This window comes from Trichomycterus rosablanca, chromosome 2 (genome assembly GCF_030014385.1).
Source record: "Trichomycterus rosablanca isolate fTriRos1 chromosome 2, fTriRos1.hap1, whole genome shotgun sequence".
Lineage (NCBI taxonomy): Eukaryota > Metazoa > Chordata > Actinopteri > Siluriformes > Trichomycteridae > Trichomycterus > Trichomycterus rosablanca.
The window spans coordinates 40,844,185-40,870,578 of record NC_085989.1 but is presented as its reverse complement, the minus strand read 5'-3'; the positions used below and the strand labels follow the sequence as shown (position 1 = coordinate 40,870,578).

Sequence of the window (26,394 nt, the reverse complement as noted above, 5' to 3'; positions counted from 1 at the left end):
AATCGATAAAATATTCTATAGATTATTTGATAGAAAAATAGTAGTTAGTGGCAGCCCTATTTGCTTCCCATGTGAATGTGCCCTGATTCTAGGGAAACAGGACCCACCATGTCTGTGACCAGGATTAAGCGGTGGTAAAACATGAAATTAAAATGAAATGATGTTAAGGACCCCTTTGATAGAAATGCGTAATTGCAGGCAGACACGGCGTCGAAGACCATTGCATGAATAAAGTGGCCAGTGTCCAAGGAGAAAGGGCTATGTCTAACACTATCACAGGCATTGCTACTACTTTAATGTGCATACAAGTAAATGTGGCAAAAACATTTGTCCAGTGATGTAAAAAAAAATAATAATTTGCCAACAAACCAACAATGCAACCATTAGTGTATTTCCTAAATGTAGCAAGACTTCCTTACAAACGCAGCCTTTAACAGGAAAAACTATTTATATGAGGACTATACTGTCTTTCTTTTAGTTTGTTAATAACTGGTACGTCAAGAGCTAATTCTAAACACTTTCTGTGGTCCCATCAGGAAATGTAATCCAACACAGTGTAAAATAAATTGCATGCCACACTTAAAACAAGATTAAAACATTATTTGAAAAAAATATATAAGAATCATGATTGCATGCTTTAAGATGTCATTGTAGTGTAACATTGTGTAAAGTGGCCCAAAACTGCAGAGTGCATGCAAAAGACCAGAGCAGCTACATACACAGCAGGGCTGTAAGAAGATGCGTGTGTGTAATTGCGTATTGTTGGCAATGCAGCACAGTGCAGTTCATACAGCATAACAGTGCAAAATGAACATCACAGTTTATAAAGAGTCTGAAAAAGAGCGGTTTCAGGCACCATCCCAATAAGTCTCAGGTAAGATGCCTTTATGAAAATAAAAGATTTGGGTTTTTCTTTGCTCATGACAAAGATGTCATTTAATCTAGGGGAAAAAATATACAGTTTTATCCCAAATTAGTGTCCAAAAATGGACAGATTGTCCCAAAAACACAGATTTTCTTACCTATATGCTTTTACATTTACATTTTCTGCATTTAGCAGACGCTTTTATCCAAAGCGACTTACATTTATGACTGAACACAATTTTTAAGCAATTGAGGGTTAAGGGCGTTGCTCAGGGGCCAAACAGTGGCACCTTGGCGGTAGTGGGGCTTGAACCGGCAGCCTTCTGATTACTAGTCCAGCGTGCAGCGATAAAAGCACACCAGAGCTGACATCTCAAACTTGTCGGTTCGAATCTCGGCTCTGCTACTGGCAGGCTGAGCACCTACATAACCAATGACTGGCTTATTGTTCAGGGAGGGTGCCGGAGGGGATTTCTCATAACTGATGCAATTACGACCTCTGCTGGCTGACTGATGGCGCCTTCACAGGGATGGGAGAGCTGATCAAAGCTGTGCCCTGACTATGGGGAAACCGGACCCACCATGTCTGTGACCAGGATTAAGCGGCGGCAAAACATGAAATTAAAATGGAATGATGTTAAGAACCCCTTTGGTAAAAAGGTGTCATAGCAGGCATGGCGTCTAAGGCCATTGCATGAATAGTTTAAAGTGGCCAGTGATAATGAGGATCAGGGTGTGACTCTCTGTGCACAAGGCTGATCCACATATGAACCCGCCTAGTGCAGGTGAAAAGATGCAGTTGGCTACTGCACACATGTCCGAGGGGGCGTGTGATAGTCACGGCTCTCCTTAGTCAGTGAGGCGGTCAACATCAGTAAAGAGGAAGCGTAATGCGAGCGGCTAATTGGATACAGCTAGATTGGGAGGAAAATTGGGGAGGGGGGTGCAAAAAGAAAAAAAAAAAAAAACATAAAAAGTTTGGTTTTTAAATATTTGTTGACTAGGCTTATAGCATGAGCAAGGAATTAAACATAATGTGAGCTTCTTGTTCAGTCAATTACAGAGTCTTATTTCAATCTAGCCACTTTTATGCATTTTCTCCCCAATCTAATCACTGCCAACTCCACTACTGCAATCCTCTTGCTACTTGTACAACTCCAGCGCTGGCCAAGAAGAGCTGAGACTATCATTAAGTCACTAGTCACGTCTTTTTACCAGCCATATAATACTTAACTGATCTCAGAGAATACCCCACCAGTAGTGCAGCCACCTCAACCAGACAGCAGAGGTGTCAAATGTACAGCAACAACGAAGCCCAGTCAACCCTCCCCCCTCAGGCACAGCCAATTATCAGAATTGGACCAAAAAGCTGAAAGTTATGCACCAACTTTCCTACAAGTTTAAAAATAACATTATGAAAAACTAGAGAGCTTAATGTTGTTTGAAGTCAGGCACATTAGCCTTAAAGCTGCTTAAAAAAAGCTCCCACACAATGTTCCCAACATGGACATCTGAAGATTTGTGTAACTCAAAGTTCTAAACACTGTGCGAGTGTTAATAGTGTTTCCTACTATCAGTGTTTTTAGTGTCAGTGCCATCTGCCTACATGCCTTGCAAGGGCATTTAGTCCTGTGCGCTCCCATTTTCAGACTAGATCCGACCGACCTTGGCATCTCCGATGGCGCCCCAGACGTCAAACACAAACTCGTCTGGGAAGGCAAAGTCACCAAGCGTCTCATCCAAAGCCTCTGCAAACTCATCTGGGTTCTTTTTATCTTTTCCCAGCTCCACCATTGTAGCAGCTAAGCAAGGGAAAAGGGAAAAATACATTAAAATATACAGGGGTTGGACAAAATAACTGAAACACCTGGTTTTAGACCACAATAATTTATTAGTATGGTGTAGGGCCTCCTTTTGCGGCCAATACAGCGTCAATTCGTCTTGGAAATGACATATACAAGTCCTGCACAGTGGTCAGAGGGATTTTAAGCCATTCTTCTTGCAGGATAGTGGCCAGGTCACTACGTGATGCTGGTGGAGGAAAACGTTTCCTGACTCGCTTCTCCAAAACACCCCAAAGTGGCTCAATAATATTTAGATCTGGTGACTGTGCAGGCCATGGGAGATGTTCAACTTCACTTTCATGTTCATCAAACCAATCTTTCACCAGTCTTGCTGTGTGTATTGGTGCATTGTCATCCTGATACACGGCACCGCCATTGGATGCACATGGTCCTCCAGAATGGTTCGGTAGTCCTTGGTAGTGACGCGCCCATCTAGCACAAGTATTGGGCCAAGCGAATGCCATGATATGGCAGCCCAAACCATCACTGATCCACCCCCATGCTTCACTCTGGGCATGCAACAGTCTGGGTGGTACGCTTCTTTGGGGCTTCTCCACACCGTAACTCTCCCGGATGTGGGGAAAACAGTAAAGGTGGACTCATCAGAGAACAATACATGTTTCACATTGTCCACAGCCCAAGATTTGCGCTCCTTGCACCATTGAAACCGACGTTTGGCATTGGCACGAGTGACCAAAGGTTTGGCTATAGCAGCCCGGCCGTGTATATTGACCCTGTGGAGCTCCCGACGGACAGTTCTGGTGGAAACAGGAGAGTTGAGGTGCACATTTAACTCTGCCGTGATTTGGGCAGCCGTGGTTTTATGTTTTTTGGATACAATCCGGGTTAGCACCCGAACATCCCTTTCAGACAGCTTCCTCTTGCGTCCACAGTGAATCCTATTGGATGTGGTTTGTCCTTCTTGGTGGTATGCTGACATTACCCTGGATACCGTGGCTCTTGATACATCACAAAGACTTGCTGTCTTGGTCACAGATGCGCCAGCAAGACGTGCACCAACAATTTGTCCTCTTTTGAACTCTGGTATGTCACCCATAATGTTGTGTGCATTGCAATATTTTGAGCAAAACTGTGCTCTTACCCTGCTAATTGAACCTTCACACTCTGCTCTTACTGGTGCAATGTGCAATTAATGAAGATTGGCCACCAGACTGGACCAATTTAGACATGAAACCTCCCTCACTAAAATGACAGGTGTTTCAGTTATTTTGTCCAACCCCTGTATGTACAGTTTAAAATATGATCATCACACACAATGTTTATTGATGTTTACAAAAATTAAAGATACAAATATGTTAAATACTTAATAATTCAAATTAAAAAGCAGCTATAAATCTGAGGATTTCATCCAGGTACAGCAGTCAGGATACCATTGGCTATTACGTGGTGGTTAGTGCAACCATCCAAGAATATGCCTCCCCACACCATCACTGACCCACCACCAAATTGGTCATGCTGGATCATGATGAAGGCAGCATAATGTTCACCACAACATCTCTAGATGTTCTCATGTCTGTTCAGATGTGCTCAATGTGAACCTGCTTTTAATGCCCTTTTTGACCCTGTCCAGCTGTTCTAGCATAACAGCCTGTGTCCTGGTATCTACTTCATGCTCTTAAGACAACGCTGGGAGACACAGAGCAAACCACAGAGCAACAGCAAACATGTATGTGCCATCCTGGAGTAGCTAGACTACCTGTGCAACCTGAATAGGCTGCAGGTACCGCCTGAACACAGTCAGGAAGGATAAGGAGAGAGTAACTGTCTGTGGCCACCATCTGCAGAACCATTCCCTTTTTGGTGGTTGTCTTGCTGTTGCCTCTCCAGTGCACCTGTTGTCACTTTTATTTGCACCAAAGCAGGTGAAATTGATTCACAATAACTTATATGTCCTACTTGGACAGATGAACTAAAATGAATACCGAAATATAATAAAATATTAAACTACGTATATAAATGAATAATATTAAATTGAATGGTAAATTCAACCTAAAATATAAAATTACCAAATCTTTTAAACACATGAACACACACACACACACACACACACACACTACACAAGAAAAGTAAGAAGTAGGGAAAAAGCAACCATGTCACCTACCAAGCTCACTATCTCTTATACCCATGTAGTTCTCCAACAGATCGTCCACCTTCTCAATAGCCTTTTCCTCGAACGCTGAAGGCTGGAAGCAATTTTGAAAATGCATTTTGACTTCTGCACATTTTTTTTCAAAACAAACCTTTAAACCCCCTTTTATGCAGACACTTACCAGTTCCTCTACCGTCGCTGGTCCTTTAGATCTGAGCCGTAGTGTTCCCTTGCCTGTGCCCAGCTGCACGGCTGAACCTGCTCGTCCCCCTGACCGCTGGCTGATCATATCTGTTACAGTAAGTACAAACATTTCTGCCATCAAAACATGGACATAAATCAGTTGCCATGTTCAGCCCACAATAGTGTTTTTTTCTTTCAAGCCTATAAGCAGCCTGTGGGTCAGATCTGGTCCAGCTACAAACAACAAAAATACCCTACGATGGATTGGCACAACTTTTCTTGTTGGGGGCCAGATGGAGTAAAAAATATGCAAACACAGGCCACAGACTCTTTTGTAATAAAGATAATAATATAATAGACTATCCAATTAATAACAATTAAACTTTTTTTATTTGAGTGACTAATTACACCGATCAGCCATAACATTAAAACCACCTCTTTGTTTCTACACTCACTATCCATTTTATCAGCTCCACTTATCATATAGAAGCACTTTGTAGTTCCACAATTACTGACTGTAGTCCATCTATTTCTCTACATACTCTTTTTTAACCTGCTTTCACCCTGTTCTTCAGTGGTCAGTACTCCCACAGGACCACCACAGAGCAGGTATTATTTAGGTGGTGGATCATTCTCAGCACTGCAGTGACAATGATATGGTGGTGTGTTAGTGTGTGTTGTGCTGGTATGAGTGGATCAGACACAGCAGCGCTGCTGGAGTTTTTCAATACCGTGTCCACTCACTGTCCACTCTATTAGACACTCCTACCTAGTTGGTCCACCTTGTAGACGTAAAGTCAGAGACGATCGCTCATCTATTGTCATCTTCTAGACCTTCATCAGTGGTTACAGGATGCTGCCCACGGGGTGCTGTTGGCTGGATATTTTTGGTTGGTGGACTATTCTCAGTCCAGCAGTGACAGTGAGGTGTTTAAAAACTCCATCAATGCTGCTGTGTCTAATCCACTCACACCAGCACAACACACACTAACACACCACCACCATGTCGGTGTCACTGCAGTGCTGAGAATGATCCACCACCCAAATAATACCTGCTCTGTAGTGGTCCTGGGAGAGTCCTGACCATTGAAGAACAGCATAAAAGGGGGCTAACAAAGCATGCAGAGAAACAGATGCACTACAGTCAGTAACTGTAGAACTACAAAGTGAGTCTATGTGGTAAGTGGAGCTGATCAAATAAACAGTAAGTGTAGAAACAAGGAGGTGGTTTTAATGTTATGGCTGATCAGTGTATCTATCTTTAACCGTGTTGTGTAAACTAACAATTTGCCAATTTTGCTTACCAGTTTATAATGAGATGATCATTATACTTTTTTTAATTAAACATACACACTTCCCTCTGAAAATATTCATTTTCCCAGTGCGCCAGAAATCTTCTGCATTTGCTGTCTAGTTTATTTCTCTTCTGTAATTCTATGAAATTGTTGTTGCTGCCCAAAAATACACATTATTCACATCTGTAGCCTTAGCAGTAACCTCAATCCATTTCAATATTCAAACACTGTAATTAAGCCTAAAACAATTCTGTACATTGTTAGTGCTATAGCTAACAAAGCTAATGGGTAGGGCATTCCCTAGCTTTGTAGTTCATTAAATAGTGCATAAAAACCATCAGTGCTACAACCTTATATTTAACCAATGAATCAGTGCACTCTTCATGCCGGCCCCATAAATAAACAGAGAGGGTTGTGTCAGGAAGGGCCTCTGGCAGAAAAACTGTGCCAAATCAGGTATGCTGACCACAAGGAGAGTTCTATCGTAGGATAGATGCTGAGGATAGAACCACCAAGTTTTTATGCAGGATGAGGTGAGGAAGTCAAACGAAGAGGTTTAGGAATGGGGTGGGGCGAGTTTGCACAAACTTGTATGCAGTCACTAGAGCAAATGTGGGAAAAGCAAGTACATTTATGTATTTTAGGATAAAATTTTTCACCACACATCGATGTATTGATGTTCTAAACTAGACATATTAGACACATAAAAAGAGAATTACAGTAGTGAAGATGGCCATTGCCCTAGTGAGGCTTCTAGTGAAACCATGCAACCAGAGGTAAAATGTCAGGAATGCCCTCTAGCAACCAGCAGTAATCGGTGTGAATGTGGCACGAGGTTGCTTACCTATTGCATTAGTTTTTAATGAGCTTTTCATCAGAATGTATGTAGCCCATAGAAAGAGTGCTGAACGCTTTTATTTCGTTCAGATTAAAATTCAAGATTCTCAAACAATATAACTTTAATTAATAAAGTATATGTTTATTTATTTATGTATTTACTTATTAGGATTTTAACGTCATGTTTTACACTTTGGTTACATTCATGACAGAAACTGTAGTTACTCATTACACAAGGTTAATCAGTTCACAAGTTTTTAATGTCAAACACAATTTTGCATCTCCAGTTCAACTCCCGGAGGAAACCCACGCAGACACGGGGAGAACATGCAAACTACACACAGAAAGGACCCGAACCGCCCCAAATTAATAAAGTATAAATATACGCACCAAAGGCCTTGAGTGGTTCCACCAGTTTCAGAAGAAAGTTTTCTCCTTTGGGTAATTCTTTCAGCATCTTGGCAACCTCATAATGCCGACAGCCAATCAGACTCTGACCATTTATCGACACGATCATGTCCCCAACATTGACGATCTGGATCTGATGAATGACACTGCCCTCTCTTATCCTCTGAAAAGCAAACAGGCCATTTATAGCACATCCTGGCTTCTTACAGCTTTGTTTCTTTACAAAACTTGTTCTTCTGTGATCAGACTTCCTGTCATTTATACCTTAATAAATGCATAGCCAGCTCCATTGTCAGTGATTGTGAGTCCAAGAGCGTCCTCCCCCTTAAACACTTCCACCTCTTTCTTCTGGCCCTTTACGTGAGCAAATATAAAGTCCTCCAGACCGATCTGGCCCCCCAGCAGCTTGTCCATGTCCACCTTGTGAGTGTTCAATGTGCAAAACATGACCTATAACAAAGAGACATGGGGAGAGGGGCTATATATAATCCATGTATACAAAACCACTCACTAGCCAAATTTAATGTGTAAGCCTCACCTCCGAGGGCGGAATCGCGAACGCTTCGCCGATCTTGGAGTAGAGCTCTCGAACGTTGCTGAATCCTTCGATGCGCCCTGTGGGGCTGCCGTGTGCCAGCTGGGTGTGGAAAATGAGACGAGGTCTAAGGTTAGTAGGTGGTGGCGGCAGGCCTTCCTGTGTCACACCCTCAGCAATTCCGATTCCACCAATATCGAGGCCGTCCACGTTGAGCCCGGCACGGATCGGCTCGGCCTCTTCGTTTTCCACCAGAGGACTCGCCTTCTTCCTTCGCCCCAATCCAAGTGGCATTGTAGATGATTGTTTTTATGTCGATGCTGATGACGATGATGGTGATGGTGTGTTTATTAGAGGACCAGGTCAGGTGGACTCACAGTTAATCCTGCAACAAGAAAGTCTTGCTCCGTAAGCTATTAAGCTCAAGCCATCGAGATGCAGGATCATGTAGACCTGAAAAATCAAAGTGCATAGTAATGTAGACTTGACCCAACAGATAAAAAGTATTATGACTGTGAAGTCATTATGAAGTGTATTGCCAGCCTAGGATTAGTAAGTTTGCATAAATGGTCAGTGGTCGTGTGACCTTTAGAAGAGAACACAGACCAATATTTAAAATCCATATCTTATGTTGAGATTAGACTGTAAAGTTTTAATATTAATAGAGTAAATAATGACATCACAACCTCTGAGTGCTGGGTAATACCTCATACTAATCCAATACTAATAATGAATGTTGCTAAGTTATGTGAAACACCACAATTATAATAGGAACAGACTTTAGGATAATTAATGTTTCATGTGGATCATCCCTGCAGTGCACCCTGGTCCGATCACATATGATTCATCTAACCAGTCGACTTTCTTACATTACACCTGTGTACAGTGCCAGTGTATGCCAATTGCAAATGCTTTCAACTGTGGACAGAAGTTAGTATGTGGACTATGCAGGTCCATATACAGAACGGCTTGATGGGGTGCGTGTTGTGACACATTCACCTCATGACCCATATTAAAATAACCTGCAGTTTAAGCCCCAATAGCTCTTCTATTGGGCTGTACTTGACACTGTAGCCTTCACGTTTTCTAGCATCAATGAGACCTGTCATCAATTTGTGGCTTGTCCCTCCTCTGACTATTGTTGGTGGGTACTCAACATGGCTGTCTGTGAGCACACCTTGCTGTTTTGGAAATGTTTTTTTTGTTATCTGGCCCATATCAAAGTCACAAGTCTTTATGCCTGATCACATATGCTGCAGTCAACACATGTACTAAGAGAAATAACAATCAGCAGAACGGATCCATAACCGCGACATGCCCAAATCATACGAAAGAGGCATTGCCAGGCACATTTTTGAAGGGAGAGTTTTAATGTTTTGGCTCATCAGCGTAACCGTAATAGCTAGCCTAAACAAGTGAAACCTTTAAAGTGCTTGCCCAGACAATGTGGTTTTCTCAAATTATGTAATTAACCATGCTAAGACAAAGGCGGTGTAATTTAACCATATTTATCCTATACTTTAGACTAACATAATTCAAAAGTTAATTTAAAAAAATAAACCTCCTATTTGGCTTTCCTCTCCTTCTCCTGCCTGGCAGCTCAATCTCAGCACCATTCTCCTGATAGAACTCTTTTCTCTCCTCTGCACATTACCAAACTATCTCAATCTCACCTCCCTAACTTATGTCTCCAAAACATCCTACCTACACTGTCACTCTAAAAACATGTTCTTAATTTTATCTACTCTCGTCACCCCCAACAAGAATGGCAGCATCATTATCTCTGCCACCTCCAGCTCTTGCTCTCCTTTTTGTCAGTGCCACCACCTCCAAGCTATACAACTTAGCAGGCCTCACTACGGTCTTTTAAACTTTCCTCCTCACACAGATACCCTTCAATCACTAATCATTCCTGCCACTCTAGATCACCGACTTCTCCCTGCCTGCACTCTTCTTCACCTCTCTAGCACTCTCTCCATTACTCTGTACACTTGACTCATGCATATCGCTTTCTCTCAAAAAAGAATAACTTTATCACTGGTTTATATATACATTCAAGTGAACCTGTTTCTCATTCTTTTGAAGAACTACGAGCCTATTAAGGTATATAAGATTTTTTCGGTGACATGTGTAGGGATGTATCGATGTACCACAAGACAGTTAATAACAGATTCAAAAATTCCACGATTCAAATCGATTTGACATGTAAAATGAATCAATATTCACTTTAAACAGCAGAGGGCACAGGCACTATACACCTCGCCTGGTTGACGTCACTGGCGCTATATGCCTGGTTGCCAGATTCAGGGTTTTTCTGCCAAATTGGGCTTAATTCAAAATTATTTTGCATAGTTTGTACCTATCTCAGAAACAAAAGGGCATTCATTATTTAGATAAATAAAAGATAATCACAAATAGAGTATTTTATTTTATTTTTTTGAGAGAATTAATAAAAGGAAACTTTGTCATAATTTGTCTTCAATTTCAGTTGAAAAAAATCGGGGGAAAATCGTATCGTGAACCCAGTATCGTGAATCGCATCGCATCATGGGTAGAGTGTATCGTTACATCCCTACACATATGTGATAACTTTTGTTGTTTTTTCATTAAACCTTATTCACACAACCCATGTGATGGGTGATAAGGTGAATGTGTCACAACACATACTGCATCAAACCTCTCTGTGTATGGGCCTGCATAGTCCACATACTAACTCCTGTCCACAGTGGAAACCAATCACAACTGGCATACACTGGCACTCGACACTGGTGTAATGTAAGAATGTCGATTGGTTAGATGAATCCATTTTTTTCCAAGACCATGTGGATATGTGCATTGTTTACCTGTTAATAAGATTGGACCAGGATGCACTGTAGGACGATCCACATGAAACATGAATCATTCTAAAGTCTGTCCCTATTAAATTTGACATATTCAGCACTATTTTGTGTCTGTTAATAACAACGATCTAATCATCTATTAATTACTACAGATTCACTTCAGTCATAGACAGTAAGTATAATATTGTACAGCATCAGATGGTTGTATCCAATCCAGGTACACTGCCTGGCCAAAAAAAAAAGGTCACACACTCTAATATTTGGTTGGACCACCTTTAGCTTTGATTACGGCACGCATTCGCTGTGGCATCGTTTCCACAAGCTTCTGCAATGTCACAACATTTATTTCTGTCCAGAGTTGCATTAATTTTTCCCCGAGATCTTGTATTGATGATGGGAGATTTGGACCACTGCACAAAGTCTTCTTTAGCACATCCCAAAGACTCTCAGTGGGGTTCAGGTCTGGACTCTGTGGTGGCCAATCCATGTGTGAAAGTGATGTCTCATGCTCCCTGAACCACTCTTTCACAATTTGAGCCCGATGAATCCTGGCATTGTCATCTTGGAATATGTCCGTGCCATCAGGGAAGAAAAAATCCATTGATGGAATAACCTGGTCATTCAGTATATTCAGGTAGTCAGCTGACCTCATTCTTTGGGCACATAACGTTGCTGAACCTAGACCTGACCAACTGCAGCAACCCCAGATCATAGCACTGCCCCCACAGGCTTGTACGGTAGGCACTAGGCATGATGGGTGCATCGCTTCAGCCGCCTCTCTTCTTACCCTGATGAGCCCATCACTCTGGAACAGGGTAAATCTGGACTCATCAAACCACATGACCTTCCATTGCTCCAGAGTCCAATCTTTATGCTCCCTAGCAAATTGAAGCCGTTTTTGCCGGTTAGCCTCACTGACAAGTGGTTTTCTTAAGGCTACACAGCTGTTTAGTCCCAATCCCTTGAATTCCCTTCGCATTGTGCGTGTGGAAATGCTCTTACTCACTATTAAACATATCCCACAGTTATCCCCCATATAACACAGTTCTACTGTAGTTTTTCTACACCGATCACGATCATTCAAGATTTTTTTCCGACCACATTCCTTCCTCGAAGATGATGTTTCCCCACTATCCTTCCACTTTTTAATAATGCGTTTGACAGTTCTCGATTTGAGTAGTGTCAGCAATCTCTCTAGATGTTTTCTCTGCTTGATGCATGCCAATAATTCGACCCTTCTGAAACAGATTAACATCTTTTCAACGACCACAGGATGTGTCTTTCCAGATGGTTGTTTAACAAATGAGAAGCTACCCACTGCATCAGTAAGGGTTAAATAACTTGTTGCCAGCTGAAACATAATCATCCATGCAGTAATTATCCAATGGGAGGCTCTTACCTACTTGCTTAGTTAAATCCAGGTGGTGACCGTTTTTTTTTGGCCAGGCAGTGTATTTGCCAGAATTATATTTTTGTGACAACATCAAATAATAATGATGTTTTACTTAAATAATACTCTTGTGATTTTAAATAAAGCTTGTTTTGCTACTTCTTGAACAAACTGTCAGCAAACCAATTAATATATTCTTTTGTAAATTAATTATTAGTGTTTAAATTGATGCAATTGACTAACACTTAGAGCAGACACTTTTGTCCAAAGCAACTTACAGTTGTGACTGATAAAGAGTGCAAGCATTTAAGGGTTACGGGCACTAGCAACTTGCTAGTGGTGGGGTGTGAACCAGCAGCCTTCTGATTACTATTCCAGTACCTTAACCCCAAGACTCAGTGATTAAGGTACATTGGACAAACACACTCTGAGCTGTGTTGTATATGGTGCTCCATATTACAGTGCCGACACAGTCAGTACATTCAATACTATCACATAAATTGATCTACTAGTGAATAACTATTAGTATTAGTCTACGATTAGTTTATGCAAAATTACAGAAAACAACGCAAATAAAATTAGAATTGAAGTGATTTAAGCTACATGAATCTAACACCACATTATGTATTTTTACAAACTTACAATATATAAGTTAACTTTACCATCAGGTATGCTAGCTGGCTAATGTTAGCTTATTGGTTTGATACAAACGACAAATTTAGACTCGACCCAAAATAAATTCCACTCACCAGTTTAACTTCAGCGAGATTAAATATCGTCCGTGTGCAACCATTACATCAAAAATACATTTTTATAATAAATATTCGTATCCGCTATGATAAACGCTTTTCCATCGGAGGGCAGGATGAGAGTCGATGATATACAGGAATGTAACAGGAACAGCTAGCGTCAAGGGTCTAACGGCGCCCTAACGGATACGAAGTGCACTAGATAATACTCCAGCGCAGTATTTCACACCCTGTCCAATATACTTATGTAGTTTATAACAAGTCATTTAGGATACAGCCATTCAGCATTAGCTGCCTCTGTTCGAAACCCAAAGACCCAAAGTTTAGCGTGACAAGTGCACTATGTGAATGACTGCACGGCTTTTAAATATCCTATGTAGTGCGGATACATAGTGAGCAAGGGGCTTTTTGAAATACATCCATTCAGCGTCCTGTATTCCGCCTGGTACCAGCTTGATATGAAGTGTGCTTCCATCTAGTGGTCAACTACAAGGTGAATCTTTTTCATTCATCTCCAGAAGCAGCTTCATTCTAATCAGGGTCGCGTTAGGTCCGGAGCCAAAATTATTTTTGTAACATTGCATTTTGCATGGTCAGTTGTGACCGATCTGCAGATCAAAATTGTAATATAAAAAATGATATGGCCAAATACACTGCCTGGCCAAAAAAAAGGGTCACCACCTGGATCTAACTAAGCAAATAGGTGAGAGCCTCCCATTGGATAATTACTGCATGGATGATTGTTTCAGCTGGCAACAAGTTATTTAACCCTAACTGATGCAGTAAGTAGCTGCTCATTTGTTAAACAAGCATGTCGAAAGACACATCCTGTGGTCGGGGAAAAGATGTTAATCTGTTTCAGAAGGGTCAAATTAATGGCATGCATCAAGCAGAGAAAACATTGTCTTTCACATCACCATCATAAAAATACCAGTCGAGGGAATATTTTTGGGAGAACAGCCTCCATTCCTTAATTATAGTTTCTATATATACTGTAGGTTTTTAATACACATTGAAAGATGTGTTTCTGGTGCCTCATGGTGGCCCAAGACCTTAGACAAAGTTTAACAATAAGCCAAATTGGATAAAAGTATCCACCAAATGAATAAATGTAAAGCCATTACACAGACATACAGTAGACCCTTGACTTACGAATTTAATTGGTTCCGAAGGGCTGTTCTTAAGTCAAAATGTTCATTAGTTAAACCTATTTTTACCATAAGAAATAACAACGTTTTCTCTGCAGCTTCTTTTTGGCCATTTTAATATAGAATTTTACGAAATATAAAGAAAAAAATGGAAAAAACACTGTCTGCTGTCCGAATGTTTGCTCACTGTATAGACGGTCAGAGTGAACGTGTTCGTGACGTCACGTGTTTTGCGAATTTTGGTTCATAATCTGAAATTTGTTTGTACATTAAGTTGAAAAAGAACCCGAAATGTTCGTATGGTAAACCGTTCGTAACTCAAGGGTGTACTGTATATGGCATTTAGCAGAGACTTTTATCCAAAGTAATTAATTGTGAGCAATTATGGGTCTTGCGCAAAGGCCCATAAGTGGCAACTTGGCTTTGGTGGGGCTTGAACAAACAACCTCTTCTGATCAGTAATCCAGTACCCTAGACACTGAGCTATTTCATTTGAGCATAGAAGGGTAGCAGGCTGTCCAGGACAACACTGAGGTTTCAGACATCAGTTATTAAGAGAGATGACTAGGTCTAAAGCTAAAGTTGCTGATAGGTGACTGAAGTTCTTAGTCAATGGTTTTGCTTTGTGCAAACCAGAGCTGGGCAGTTCCTGAATCACCCGGGTTAATAATTTGAATCTTCGTACTGAATCAGGAATCACAAGTCAGAGGTCTCAATTAACCTGGATCCTATGAGTCCTCTGACTGGCTGCTGCTAAGTACACAAGGCATGTGAGCAGACTCACCGGAAACACCGCAGACTCAGATGATTTGGCTGAACCGGCTTTACTCCAGTCCGTGAATCTAAGTAATAAGTTAAATATTCCAATAAACAAGCGGTTAAACACACTGGTGTTCGTTATGTGGCTGATTTTATGCACATGCTATTATTATTATTATCAGTAGTAGTGGTATAGATTAGTAATGCAGCATATTTTCTTGTAAGCAAAATAACAACAAAATATTTTGTTTGTTTATTAGGATTTTAACGTCATGTTTTACACTTTGGTTACATTCATGACAGGAACGGTAGTTACTCATTACACAAGATTCTTCACTTCACAAGGTTATATCAAACACAGTCATGGACAATTTAGTATCTCCAATTAACCTCACTTACATGTTTTTGGACAGTGGAAGGAAACCGGAGCACCCGGAGGAAACCCACGCAGACACAGGGAGAACATGCAAACTCCACACAGAAAGGACCGGGCTGCCCCACCTGGGGATCGAACCCAGGACCTTCTTGCTGTGAGGCGACAGTGCTACCCACTTAGCCACCGTGCCGCCCCACAACAAAATATAGTTATATTATTATTAAAATGCAAATGCTTACAGTACTGTACCACTTAAGAAGTATCATAACCCTTCTCCCATGGTAATGCTGCCTGACTGGCTCCCTTGACCCATTAATATACCCAAATGATTGGTAGGTGAGTCCACCCCCTCTCCCCCCTCCTTGTCCCTATCCCCCATGATCCATTTGTTGTTATTTGTGTTTAAGTTGTGTTTGTCTGTTTTTTGGTGTGTGTAATTTAAATTAAAAGTAAAATGTAAAATAAACATCTGTAACTTAATAATGTGTTTGCGGATCCTTACTGTTGTAATTTATTGTATTTACTGGATTGACTGAAGTGACTCAAGTGAACCGGATCACATTATTGAGTCCATAAAATAAACCGAATTTATCACCACTAGTGCAAACTGCATCTACAAATCATCACACACACACACCTTAAAAAGACGTTGGTCATGATCAAAGTTGCTGGGTACTTTTCTGAGAATGTAATTTGGATACTTTACTCATTACTTACTCCAACAACTGTACAAATCTGTGCTGACTTAAGCATGGCAGTCAATACTCCTTCAATAGTTTATTACTTTAAAAAATTTATGAAAACTATGTAAACAATCCCAATTGTAAATTTTTTTTGTTTCATAAGTTTTGTGTGGGTGTTTTTTTAAATACAAACGTTTACACACTACCCCATTTCTGAAAAAGTTGAGTCATTTTGTAAAATGCAATAAAATCAAGAATATGTTGTTTAGGGAATTCTCTTGAATTTGACAAAGGTGCAAATAATGACTTTTATGTTTTTTTGCTGGCCAACTTTTGTAAATAAAAACACATTTAGAATTTTATACCCCAAACACATTCTAAAGTTTATAAAATATAAGTTACACTATTTTGAAACACTCCACAATAAGCAGGTGAATGTTTGTCGGATTTGCTTGCCGCAACGTGTTGGCTTCTGGCTGTGCCTGATTTCTGACCTGTAGGACCAAAGCTGTCCACCCCGACTATAGACAAAGGCACAGAGCTTGGGGGTTCTAGGTCAAACTTGTGGTGATCAGGGATGTTGGGTGTCGTTCTGCCTCTCTTGTCCAGTCACTCAGGTTTGTTGACAGTGCTGACGTCTTGTGAAAGCCTTCATGACTTTGTTACCTGCTCGCTCTCCCGCTTAGTTATGTTGTAATAATTAGGGTTGCCAGAGTCTCATGCTACTCTCTGCAAAACTGAGATTTTACCCCAAGGTGGTTCTGATGGCAACCTGTTTACACACCTGCTGCTCCTGCTAGATATAACAGGACCTTGGCGTGTTTGCACCGAAAAAGTCCAGAAACCCAATTGCTTATTTATTGCTTTTGCTAATTATAACTTTTAGGTAAAATTAATTTTGTGCATGTATAAATTGTGTAAGTGTAATTCATTTAAATTATCCTCCAAGCCACCCAAGGAGAATGGGTCCCTGCTGAGTCTGGTTCCTCTCAAGGTTTCTTTCTGTAATTTTAAAGGAGTTTTTCCTCTCGAATATCGCCCTCGGCATGCTCAACAGCGGTTTTTGGTCTGTCGGTCCTGGATTCTGTAAAGTTGCTTTGAGACAATGTCCATTGTAAAAAGCACTATACAAATAATTGACTTGACTGTTCAACATGCAGGCCTTTAAGCCCTTGGGAATCCCTGCATTCGAAAATCTTGTGCTACAATAGCGTGGTTGGTAAACACAATGTGTTTGTGTGCAGTCTAGATCTGACCTGCATTGAAGATGTACTGTGCATCATTAAGAGGAGAATCAGACAACAGCAGCCACGGGCTATCGAGCAACTGAAGTCTTGTATTAAGAAAGAATGGGTGAAAGAACTTCCACTTGCAAAACTGGAACAATCATTGTCATCAGTTATTAAATTATTAAAAAGTGTAATTAATAGGAAGGGTGATAGAGCACAAAACTAAACACATCTTTGTCCCAACGTTTTTGGAGTGTGTTGGCATTAAATTCAATTTGTTTGTATTTACAAAATACTATTAATTGGTCACATTTCCAACTTCTATTTGAAGTGTCATGTTGCGTTGAAATTAGGGATGTAACGATGCACCACATGACAGTTAAAAATCAGTGCACATGTGCCATGATTCGAATCTGTTATTCATTTAAGATGAATTGATATTCACTTTAAACAGCAGAGGGCACTGGCGCTATTCACCTAGCCTGGTTGACGGCACTTCACAAAGTTGCCAGGTAGGGGGATTTTCCAGCCAAATTTATTTATGTACGGATACTTTCTTTATTTGTATTATTCATTTATTTATATAATGTTGGATTTGTCATAAAATTTCATTTGTTTTTTTACACAATAAGCATTATTTGGCATAGTTTGTACCTACCTCAGAAATAAAAGGACATTCATTATTTAGATAAATAAAAGATAAGCACAAATACAGTATTTTATTTTATTTTTTGTAAAGAGAAATAATGAAAGAAAACTAAAAAAAAAATCGGGGAAAAAATCGTATCGTGAACCCAGTATTGTGAATCGTATCACATCATGGGTAGAGTGTATCGTTACATCCCTAGTAGAAATGTAAGAGCATTTTATAGCTGTTTCTGGTTAAATGACAACTGATCTACGAAACTTGCCTGTTCTGTTGTGTAAAATTTGGTTGATTTAAAGTCAAGTTTTTATTTAGCTGCTGTTTCCGATTTCTTGTTCACCACTTGTAGTTTAATCAAGTTTGGGAAGTCATTGTATACATTGTATGTTATTGTATAATTAGCACAACACATGTAACTAAAATTAATTGTAAAATAATATTAAAGGTGAAATAAATCAGAGAATATGTTTGTGCATAATTAGAATAAGACATGGGACAAGTGTCAAATATCCTTTAATTATTTTACATTGTAATTTTACCCCTAATTCCAATTCCTTGTAGCCCTAATTAAGCATAAAATGTCAGGGAATAAAAAAAAAAAAGTTTCATCTCCTTAAAAGAAAAAAAACACAAGTGGTCATTTAACCTTCTTATCATGATTAACTGGACTTCTGATACATAATAAAGATTAAAAATAAAACATTCCTGGAAGCCCAATCGATATGTACATGTACCTCATGTAAATGTAAATAAAAAGCTCATCCAGGTAGAATTTGACTTTTGGAGACACATTAGTTGCACTGGCTGAGAAACAGAAATGACAGCACTGAAAGAAAATGTGTAAATGACCTCAGTCCAGTCCCAGTCCTATTTTCTTAATATTACCTCTTTATATTTTTTCTTATTTCTTGCTTCTACCTTCAAGCACACAAAGAAAGATTTCGGAATTCGAGATATTTGCAATGATGAGGCATAATCTTAGGACCACTCCAAGAAATGTGCATGGCAATGTCTATTTTGTAACAGTTGTGTATGTGACGGTCAGGGAGATATTCAATTTTGGGCTGATGGTAGTAAATCCTACTATAAGTGTTGAATATAGCAAATATGATCAGAATAATGTCCCGAGTGACTTTAATCTGGTCCAATTCACTGTGGGAAATTGAAGTATCTCTGAAACAGCAAGGGGTGCTTGCAGGCAGCCGTAGTGAGTACCCACTGACAGTGGGTACAAGTCACAAAGTGGGCGGCCAAGACTCATAACAGCCAGAAAACAAACGCTCTGTCATCTGGATTAAACCAACAGAAAGGCTACTGTGAATCAAACTGTAGATAATCTTAAAGCCAGTTATGAGGTCAATGTCTCACAACACATTTGAGTGGGTCAGAGCAGTTTTGACAGCAAATAAGATGGTTGCTCATAATGTTTTGTGTATACACCGCTTAGCCATAACATTAAAACCACCTCCTTGTTTCTACACTCACTGTCCATTTTATCAGCTCCACTTACCATATAGAAGCACTTTGTAGTTCTACAATTACTGACTGTAGTCCATCTGTTTCTCTGCATGCTTTGTTAGCCCCCTTTCATGCTGTTCTTCAATGGTCAGGACTCTCCCAGGACCACTACAGAGTAGGTATTATTTGGGTGGTGGATCATTCTCAGCACTGCAGTGACACTGACTTGGTGGTGATGTGTCAGTGTGCGTTGTGCTGGTATGAGTGGATAAGTTGGAGTTTTTAAACACCTCACTGTCACTGCTGGACTGAGAATAGTCCACCAACCAAAAATATCCAGCCAACAGCATCCTGTAACCACTGATAAAGGTCTAAAAGATGACCAACTCAAAAAGCAGCAATAGATGAGTGGTCGACTCTGACTTTACAACCAACTAGGTAGGAGTGTCTAATAGAGTGTTCAGTGAGTGGACACGGTATTTATAAAGTCCAGCAGCGCTGCTGTGTCTGACCCACTCTTATCAGCACAAAACACACTAACACACCACCACCATGTCAGTGTCACTGCAGTGCTGAGAATGATCCACCACCCAAATAATAACTGCTCTGTGGTGGTCCTGGGAGAGTCCTGACCATTGAAACAGCATGAAAGCAGGTTAAAAAAACATGCAGAGAAACAGATGGACTACAGTCAGTAATTGTAGAACTACAAAGTGCTTCTATATGGTAAGCGGAGCTGATAAAATGGACAGTGTATATATACCAAATGAGATAGTGCTTCAAAGTGATGCAACTTAATCTTTGCCCAGCTGCAAAACATTCATTTAATTTATAATAACTGTTGGTACTAAAATCCATTAGTAAATGTTGATTTGATGTATTATTTTAGTCAAGTTAACTGGACTTGTTTTTTAGGAATGAATGAGAACTAATTAGCTAACATGAACTTACGTCACTCATTAGTATGAAAAAGACCTCTGCAAAGAAAACACCAGTGTATCCTCCTTGCACTAAAAACTCAAAGATGGAGGACATTCATTTCTGGATGAGTGGCTAAAGAACATTACAGAATGCCCACTTTCAACTTCCCAGTTTCCGAGTTTTTTAGGATTAACATGGTATTTAGGAAAAACATGGTATAAATTATGTGGATCAGTACTCAAGCTGTAAATAGCACACTGTTTCTCATATTGCAGCCCTGAAATGTTAAAAGCAGAGATAAAAAGGCAGCTGCAGCCACTCGTGAGGTATTACAAACCCTGTGTGTTTACCTCGAGTGTCCGTATTCACAGTGATGTAAAAAGTGCACCCAACACAGGTTTAACGTTTGTAAATACTTTGGAACGGATATAAAAATACTACGCAGCTTGTTGGCACTCTGATCATGCTGGGAGGATTTGTCGCAGAGCACTGCAAGCATCCTGATTCAGCTTGTCTGGAAACTTCACCACAAACTCCATAATCATGTCCCCTCTCTTGTCAGGACTTTTGGACAGGGGTAGCCCTTCACCCACAATTCTTTTCTTCATACCAGGTTTTATGACATCTCGAGATGTCACAGTGATGGTTCGACCGTCCAGTGTAGGAGCGCTGATCGAGCAGCCACACAATGCCTGGAAAAGGGGTCATAAAACAAAAATATGACACAAAATACTACTAATAATCATATTAATAATTATAGTATTAAATAATAAACACAATAATTGCAACAAAAATTATTAGGATAATTATAAGCATGTAATAACAGCATTACTACTACTTAGAATAATAATAGGAATAATAAAGAATAATTATTATTATTACTAATATTATGATTGTTATTACTATATACTTATATAATAATAAGGATAATTATAACAATTATAAGGATAATTATATAATGTAATAACAGCACTATAGCACTACTACTTACAATCATAGGAATAATAACAATTATTACTATTATTATTATTGTTATATTATATAATTATATAACAATAATAATAATAATAACAATATTAAGGATAATAAAAATTTTAAAAATAATTATAAGCATTTAATAACAGCACTATAGCACAACTACTGCTTAGAATAATAATTATTTTTATTATTATATAATTATATAATAATAATATGTTACATAATTTTATAAGAAGGATAATAATAAGGATAATAATTAGGATAATAATAAGCATAATAATAAATATTATAATGATAATTATAAGCAGGTAATAACAGCACTATAGCACTACTACTACTTACAATAATAATAATTATTATTTTTATTATTATATAATTATGTAATATTATATATTACATAATTATATAATAATAAGGATAATAATTAAAATTATAAGGATAATTATAAGCAGGTAATAACAGCACGATAGCACTACTTATATTATAATTATTATTTTTTTATTATTATATAATTATAATAATAATATAATAATAATAATAATAATAATACATTCGACTTATATAGCGCCTTTCATAATACCCAAGGATGCTTTACATAGTGATTACAGTCAAAAACAACAATCAAATAGAGACAATAGAAGAAGAGTGAAAGTGCTGAGTAAACAAGAACATTTTAAGAAGCGATTTAAACTCAGAGAGAGAGGAAGAGAGATGAAGAGGGAGAGGAAGAGAGTTCCACAGTGTCAGGGCAGCAACACTAAATGATCTACCACCCATGGTGGTTAACCTAAACCTGGGTATAACCGGGAGACCAGCATCAAACGATCTTAACCTGCGGGAAGGGACATAGCGATGTAAAAGATCAGCCAGATACAAGGGACCCAGACCATGAAGTGCCTTAAAAGTGAGCACTAAAATTTTATACTGGAGACGTTTATTGACAGGAAGCCAATGAAGTTGTTCAAGTACCGGGGTGATATGTTCATGTTTTTTAGACCGGGTCAGCACTCGGGCAGCAGCATTCTGAACGATCTGCAGGGGTCGGAGGGATTTTTAGGGAAGTCCATAGAGGAGAGAATTGCAGTAGTCCAGTTTGGAAGTAACAAAAGCTTGTACCAGGGTCTCAGCAGCTTTAAAAGACAGAAACGGACGCAGACGAGTGACATTTCGAAGCTGGAAGAAGGCAGACTTTGCCAATGAACTTATATGTGGCTCCAGTGACAGGAGAGGGTCGAACAGAACCCCAAGATTACGTGCCTTGGAAGAAGACTGAACAGAGATAACAGCAATAGTGAGGGATGTGTTAGAGAGAGAAGAGACAGCGGATTTAGAGCCAATAATGACATACTCCGTCTTATGGGCATTTAGTAGAAGAAAGTTCTACATAATTAAATAATAATAATAATAAAATAATAATAATAATAATAATAATAATAATAATAACATAACAAAAACAACAGCTACAATAATAACAGGCTGGCAAAATGGTCCAGCAGGAGGTATGGGTGCCACACAGCACCAGGGTCCTGGGAACCTGGGTTTAGTCTGTGCCTCGAATCACTGTCTGTGAGAAGTTTGGCATGTTCTTCCTGTGTCCATGTGGGATTTATACCGGGCACTCTAGTGTCCTCTCACTTCCAAGTAAGTCAGTAAGTGAGTGCACGCCCTGCGATGGGTTAACACCTTCTGCAGGGCGTATTCCCGCCTTGAGGCCAGGCTCCAGAACCAGCGTGACCCTGATCAGGATAAAGCGGTTACTGAAGATAAAGAAATAAATAAGTAAATAATAATAATGACAACAATAATAAGAAGAACAAACTGAGCTACTGTAGTTATTTGTTATTAGTTATTTGTGTAGTGTTTTTTACCACGTCGCTCACTCCATTGTACATACAGACTACGTTTAAAGTGCACACTCACGTCTCGCAGAGATATTTTTGCAGGGTAGACAATGTCAGAGCCGTCTCTGCGGTAGAGGGGGTGATTCTTGTCTTTAACCACAAACACGATGTCTGCTGGGATGTTGGTTGGAGTCTCGTCTCCCTCTTTGGGGAAGGTGATCTTTGTCCCCTCTTTCCAGCCACGCCTTATTTCCACGGTGAGAATCTTGTCCTCGGTGCGCACCGTGCAGCCGTCCGGGTTCAGCCGCTTGCGTGAGATCTTCATCTTTTTGGTGCAGCCGGAGAACACCTCCTCTAAGCTGACTCTGAGCTCATGGATGACCGGTGGGTCTTTTTTCTTTTGTCTGCCCGCATGCCCCCTAGCGTGAGACTTAAAGGACTTGGGAAAGCCGCCCATTCCACCCATTCCACCCATTCCGCCCATGCCTCCCATGCCAAATGCAGCAAATGGATCATCGACTTCCATGTCATCATCAGCACAGTGGCCGAAGAACTGGTCGAACGGACTACGGCCGCCGAAGAACTCTGCAAACATGGCGTGTGGGTCTCCGTGAAAGGTGTAACTCGGCCCATTTCCGCCACCACCTCCAGAATGACCTTTAAGTCCTATAAAAAGGACAAAATAGTGTACAATTATACACAATCAGTAAATAAAAATTATGAAATTGTTATCATAGAAGCCCAGTTATTCTACTAACCTTTGTCTGCTTAGAAACAATAAACTGTAGATTGCCAGTTATAAATTATTTTTATTTTATAGAAATATAACAAACTGTCATACAAACCCCATTTTTAGAACAGCTGGGACATTTAGCAAAACACAATAAAAAAAAGAATCTGTGATATGCTGATTCTCATGAATCCTTATTTAGCTAATAAAAGTAGAAAGAAAAGATTTCAAATGTTTTCGCTGCCAAACTTCATTGTATTTTGTAAATAGAAAATGCACCACATTTAGAATTTGATACCTGCAAGGAAAATCAGATTTAGTCTTTTACATCTTTCGCTGATAACAGTCTGGATGGTTCTTTTTATCTCTGGCATGGATAACAAGCTAAAATGTGGACTTATCTGACAAGAGCACACCGTCTTTCCATCTATCTGGTATGAGCCCAGGCCCAAAAAACTCAGCAGCATTACAGCATAGAATTGAAGCATGGAGTTATCTTTGTGTTTCAGGTTGCATTTCATGATGCAGCAGTGTTAAGTAACAATGGTTTTTCAAAGTACACCCGAGTCTGTCGCTATATTTAGGACAGCTGCATGACGGGTTCTCATGCAACGTCATCTGAAGGTTCAAAGGTCATGCATTTTTAAGGTGGTCTCCCACCTTGCCTTAAACAGAATGAAATTTATCTGGATTTCCTGAATGTTTTTACAATTTTATGTAGGGTAGGTTGTAAAAAAAAACTTAAATACAACTTAGGTGGATTGGAGATATAAAATTACCTGTGACAACAGTTGACATTAAATTTGCACAGATGAATCATGTGTAAAATGTAATTACCTGACCAGTCATTAATGTAACCAAAGAGTAAAACATGATGTTAAAATGCTAATTAAAAATACATTATTGTATTTTGTAAATATAACAAATTTGATACCAGCAAGACACTCATGCAGTCTGTTCATGAAGCCTTTAATTGACTTTAAATACAATACAAATTTACAAATGTGACCTAACCGGTAGTGACCCAAAAAGTGTAAATCCAATAAAAACATAACTTTTATTTCCAACAGTAACCCTAACCTTTCAAATACGCACTCACTCACTGTGTTAACCGCTTATTCAATTAGGGTTGCGGGGGGGGGGGGGGGGGGGGGGGGGGGGGTGTGCTGGAGCGTATCCCAGCTTTTCAATGGGCGCAAGGCACACAGTAACACCCTGGACAGGGCACCAGTCCATCGCAGGGCAGACACACACACACATACACACACTCATTCACCTACAGGGCAATTGAGTGTCTCCAATTAACTTGACTGCATGTTTTTGGACTGTGGGAGGAAACCGGAGCTCCCGGAGGAAACCCACGCAGACACGGGGAGAACATGCAAACTCCGCACAGAAAGGACCCGGACCGCCCCGTCTGGGGATCGAACCAAGGACCTTCTTGCTGTGAGGCGACAGTACCACCCACCGAGCCACCGTGCCGCCCACTTTCAAATACTGTATATAATAATGATTCCTTTCTGCTGCTCCAGTTAGGGGCGTTCACAGCAAATCATTAGTCTGTATAGTTTTTACTCTGAATGCCCTTCTTGATCTAGGTTTGTGATCTAGCATGTGAGGGACATTGATGTTTGTATAAAAGTTGTTTTGACACTAATAATCAAACAGATGTATTTAATAGATGTATTTATGTGAATAAATGCACTGTGAACATTTTGACTATCCCTGCGTTTATTTCGTTAGTTTTACGACGGTCCCTAACTCGTTAACAGATGTGGAAACCTGAACAACCGGGTTGTTTTTTTGTTTGTTTTTTAATACATACAAGTAATTCTGAATTTGGCATAAAATTCTAATTGCTATAAAACTCTGCTGACCATTTCACTTGAGTAAATTGTAAACTGAGTAAGTATTATGCATTTATTAGGAGTGTTGCCTGTTAGGTCAACTTCACCTAACATGTCCTACAGGTGACGTGTTATTATTAAGGTGACAGATCGTGTGGGGTCACACAGCACGACAGGTAAATCCTATCATTATTTATCACAAACAGTCAGTCTGAGCTAAAATGGTGAGATAAATCATGCCACTTACCGTCTTCACCATATCGATCATAGATGTCCTTTTTCTTGGCATCGCTAAGCACATCATAAGCTTCAGCGATTTCTTTGAATTTATCCTCAGCTCCAGGTAATTTGTTTTTATCAGGGTGAAATTTCAGAGCCTGTTTTCTATACGCTTTCTTAATCTCATCATCAGAAGCACCTTTCTGTATGCCCAGGATTTTATAATAATCTTTACCCATTACAAGCTTCTGGTTAATACAATATTAATGTAAAATGTACACGTCTGTATATTGTTATGCTGATGTTGCTTCCATTAAAGTGTCCAAATCTTACTGATTTAACCTAGAATAAGCCTTCGGTTCTATTAAACTGAACAGAGTCCGTACACGATCCACACTGATGCTTTCTAATGTATCCAAACCTGATGTGTTTAGTAAGAACAGACCCTGCCGCATCACTGACACACTAAATACAAGCAGCATTAAACCCTTCAAACACCACCAG

General features: G+C 39.7%; 2 protein-coding genes across 3 annotated transcripts; both read right to left on the bottom strand.

Moving 5' to 3' along the window:
* Positions 1-2,392: 2,392 nt before the first annotated feature.
* Positions 2,393-13,121, bottom strand: gipc1 (GIPC PDZ domain containing family, member 1). The gene is made up of 7 exons (XM_062990846.1): positions 13,056-13,121; positions 8,080-8,529; positions 7,806-7,991; positions 7,524-7,704; positions 5,000-5,109; positions 4,831-4,912; positions 2,393-2,666 (listed from the first exon to the last, which is right to left on the bottom strand). The coding sequence occupies exons 2-7, from the start codon at positions 8,368-8,370 to the stop codon at positions 2,515-2,517; spliced, it is 1,002 nt and encodes a 333-aa protein (XP_062846916.1). The 5' UTR covers positions 8,371-8,529; positions 13,056-13,121; the 3' UTR covers positions 2,393-2,514.
* A 7,570-nt stretch (positions 13,122-20,691) lies between these two features.
* dnajb1a (DnaJ heat shock protein family (Hsp40) member B1a) lies at positions 20,692-26,394 on the bottom strand. Of its 2 annotated transcripts, XM_062990844.1 has the most exons (3): positions 25,919-26,394; positions 23,174-23,760; positions 20,692-20,967 (listed from the first exon to the last, which is right to left on the bottom strand). In XM_062990844.1, the coding sequence occupies exons 1-3, from the start codon at positions 26,127-26,129 to the stop codon at positions 20,737-20,739; spliced, it is 1,029 nt and encodes a 342-aa protein (XP_062846914.1). In that variant the 5' UTR covers positions 26,130-26,394; the 3' UTR covers positions 20,692-20,736. The 2 variants fall into 2 exon arrangements, with proteins under 2 accessions (XP_062846914.1, XP_062846915.1); XM_062990845.1 differs by lacking the exon at positions 23,174-23,760 and having other exon boundaries at positions 20,780-20,967.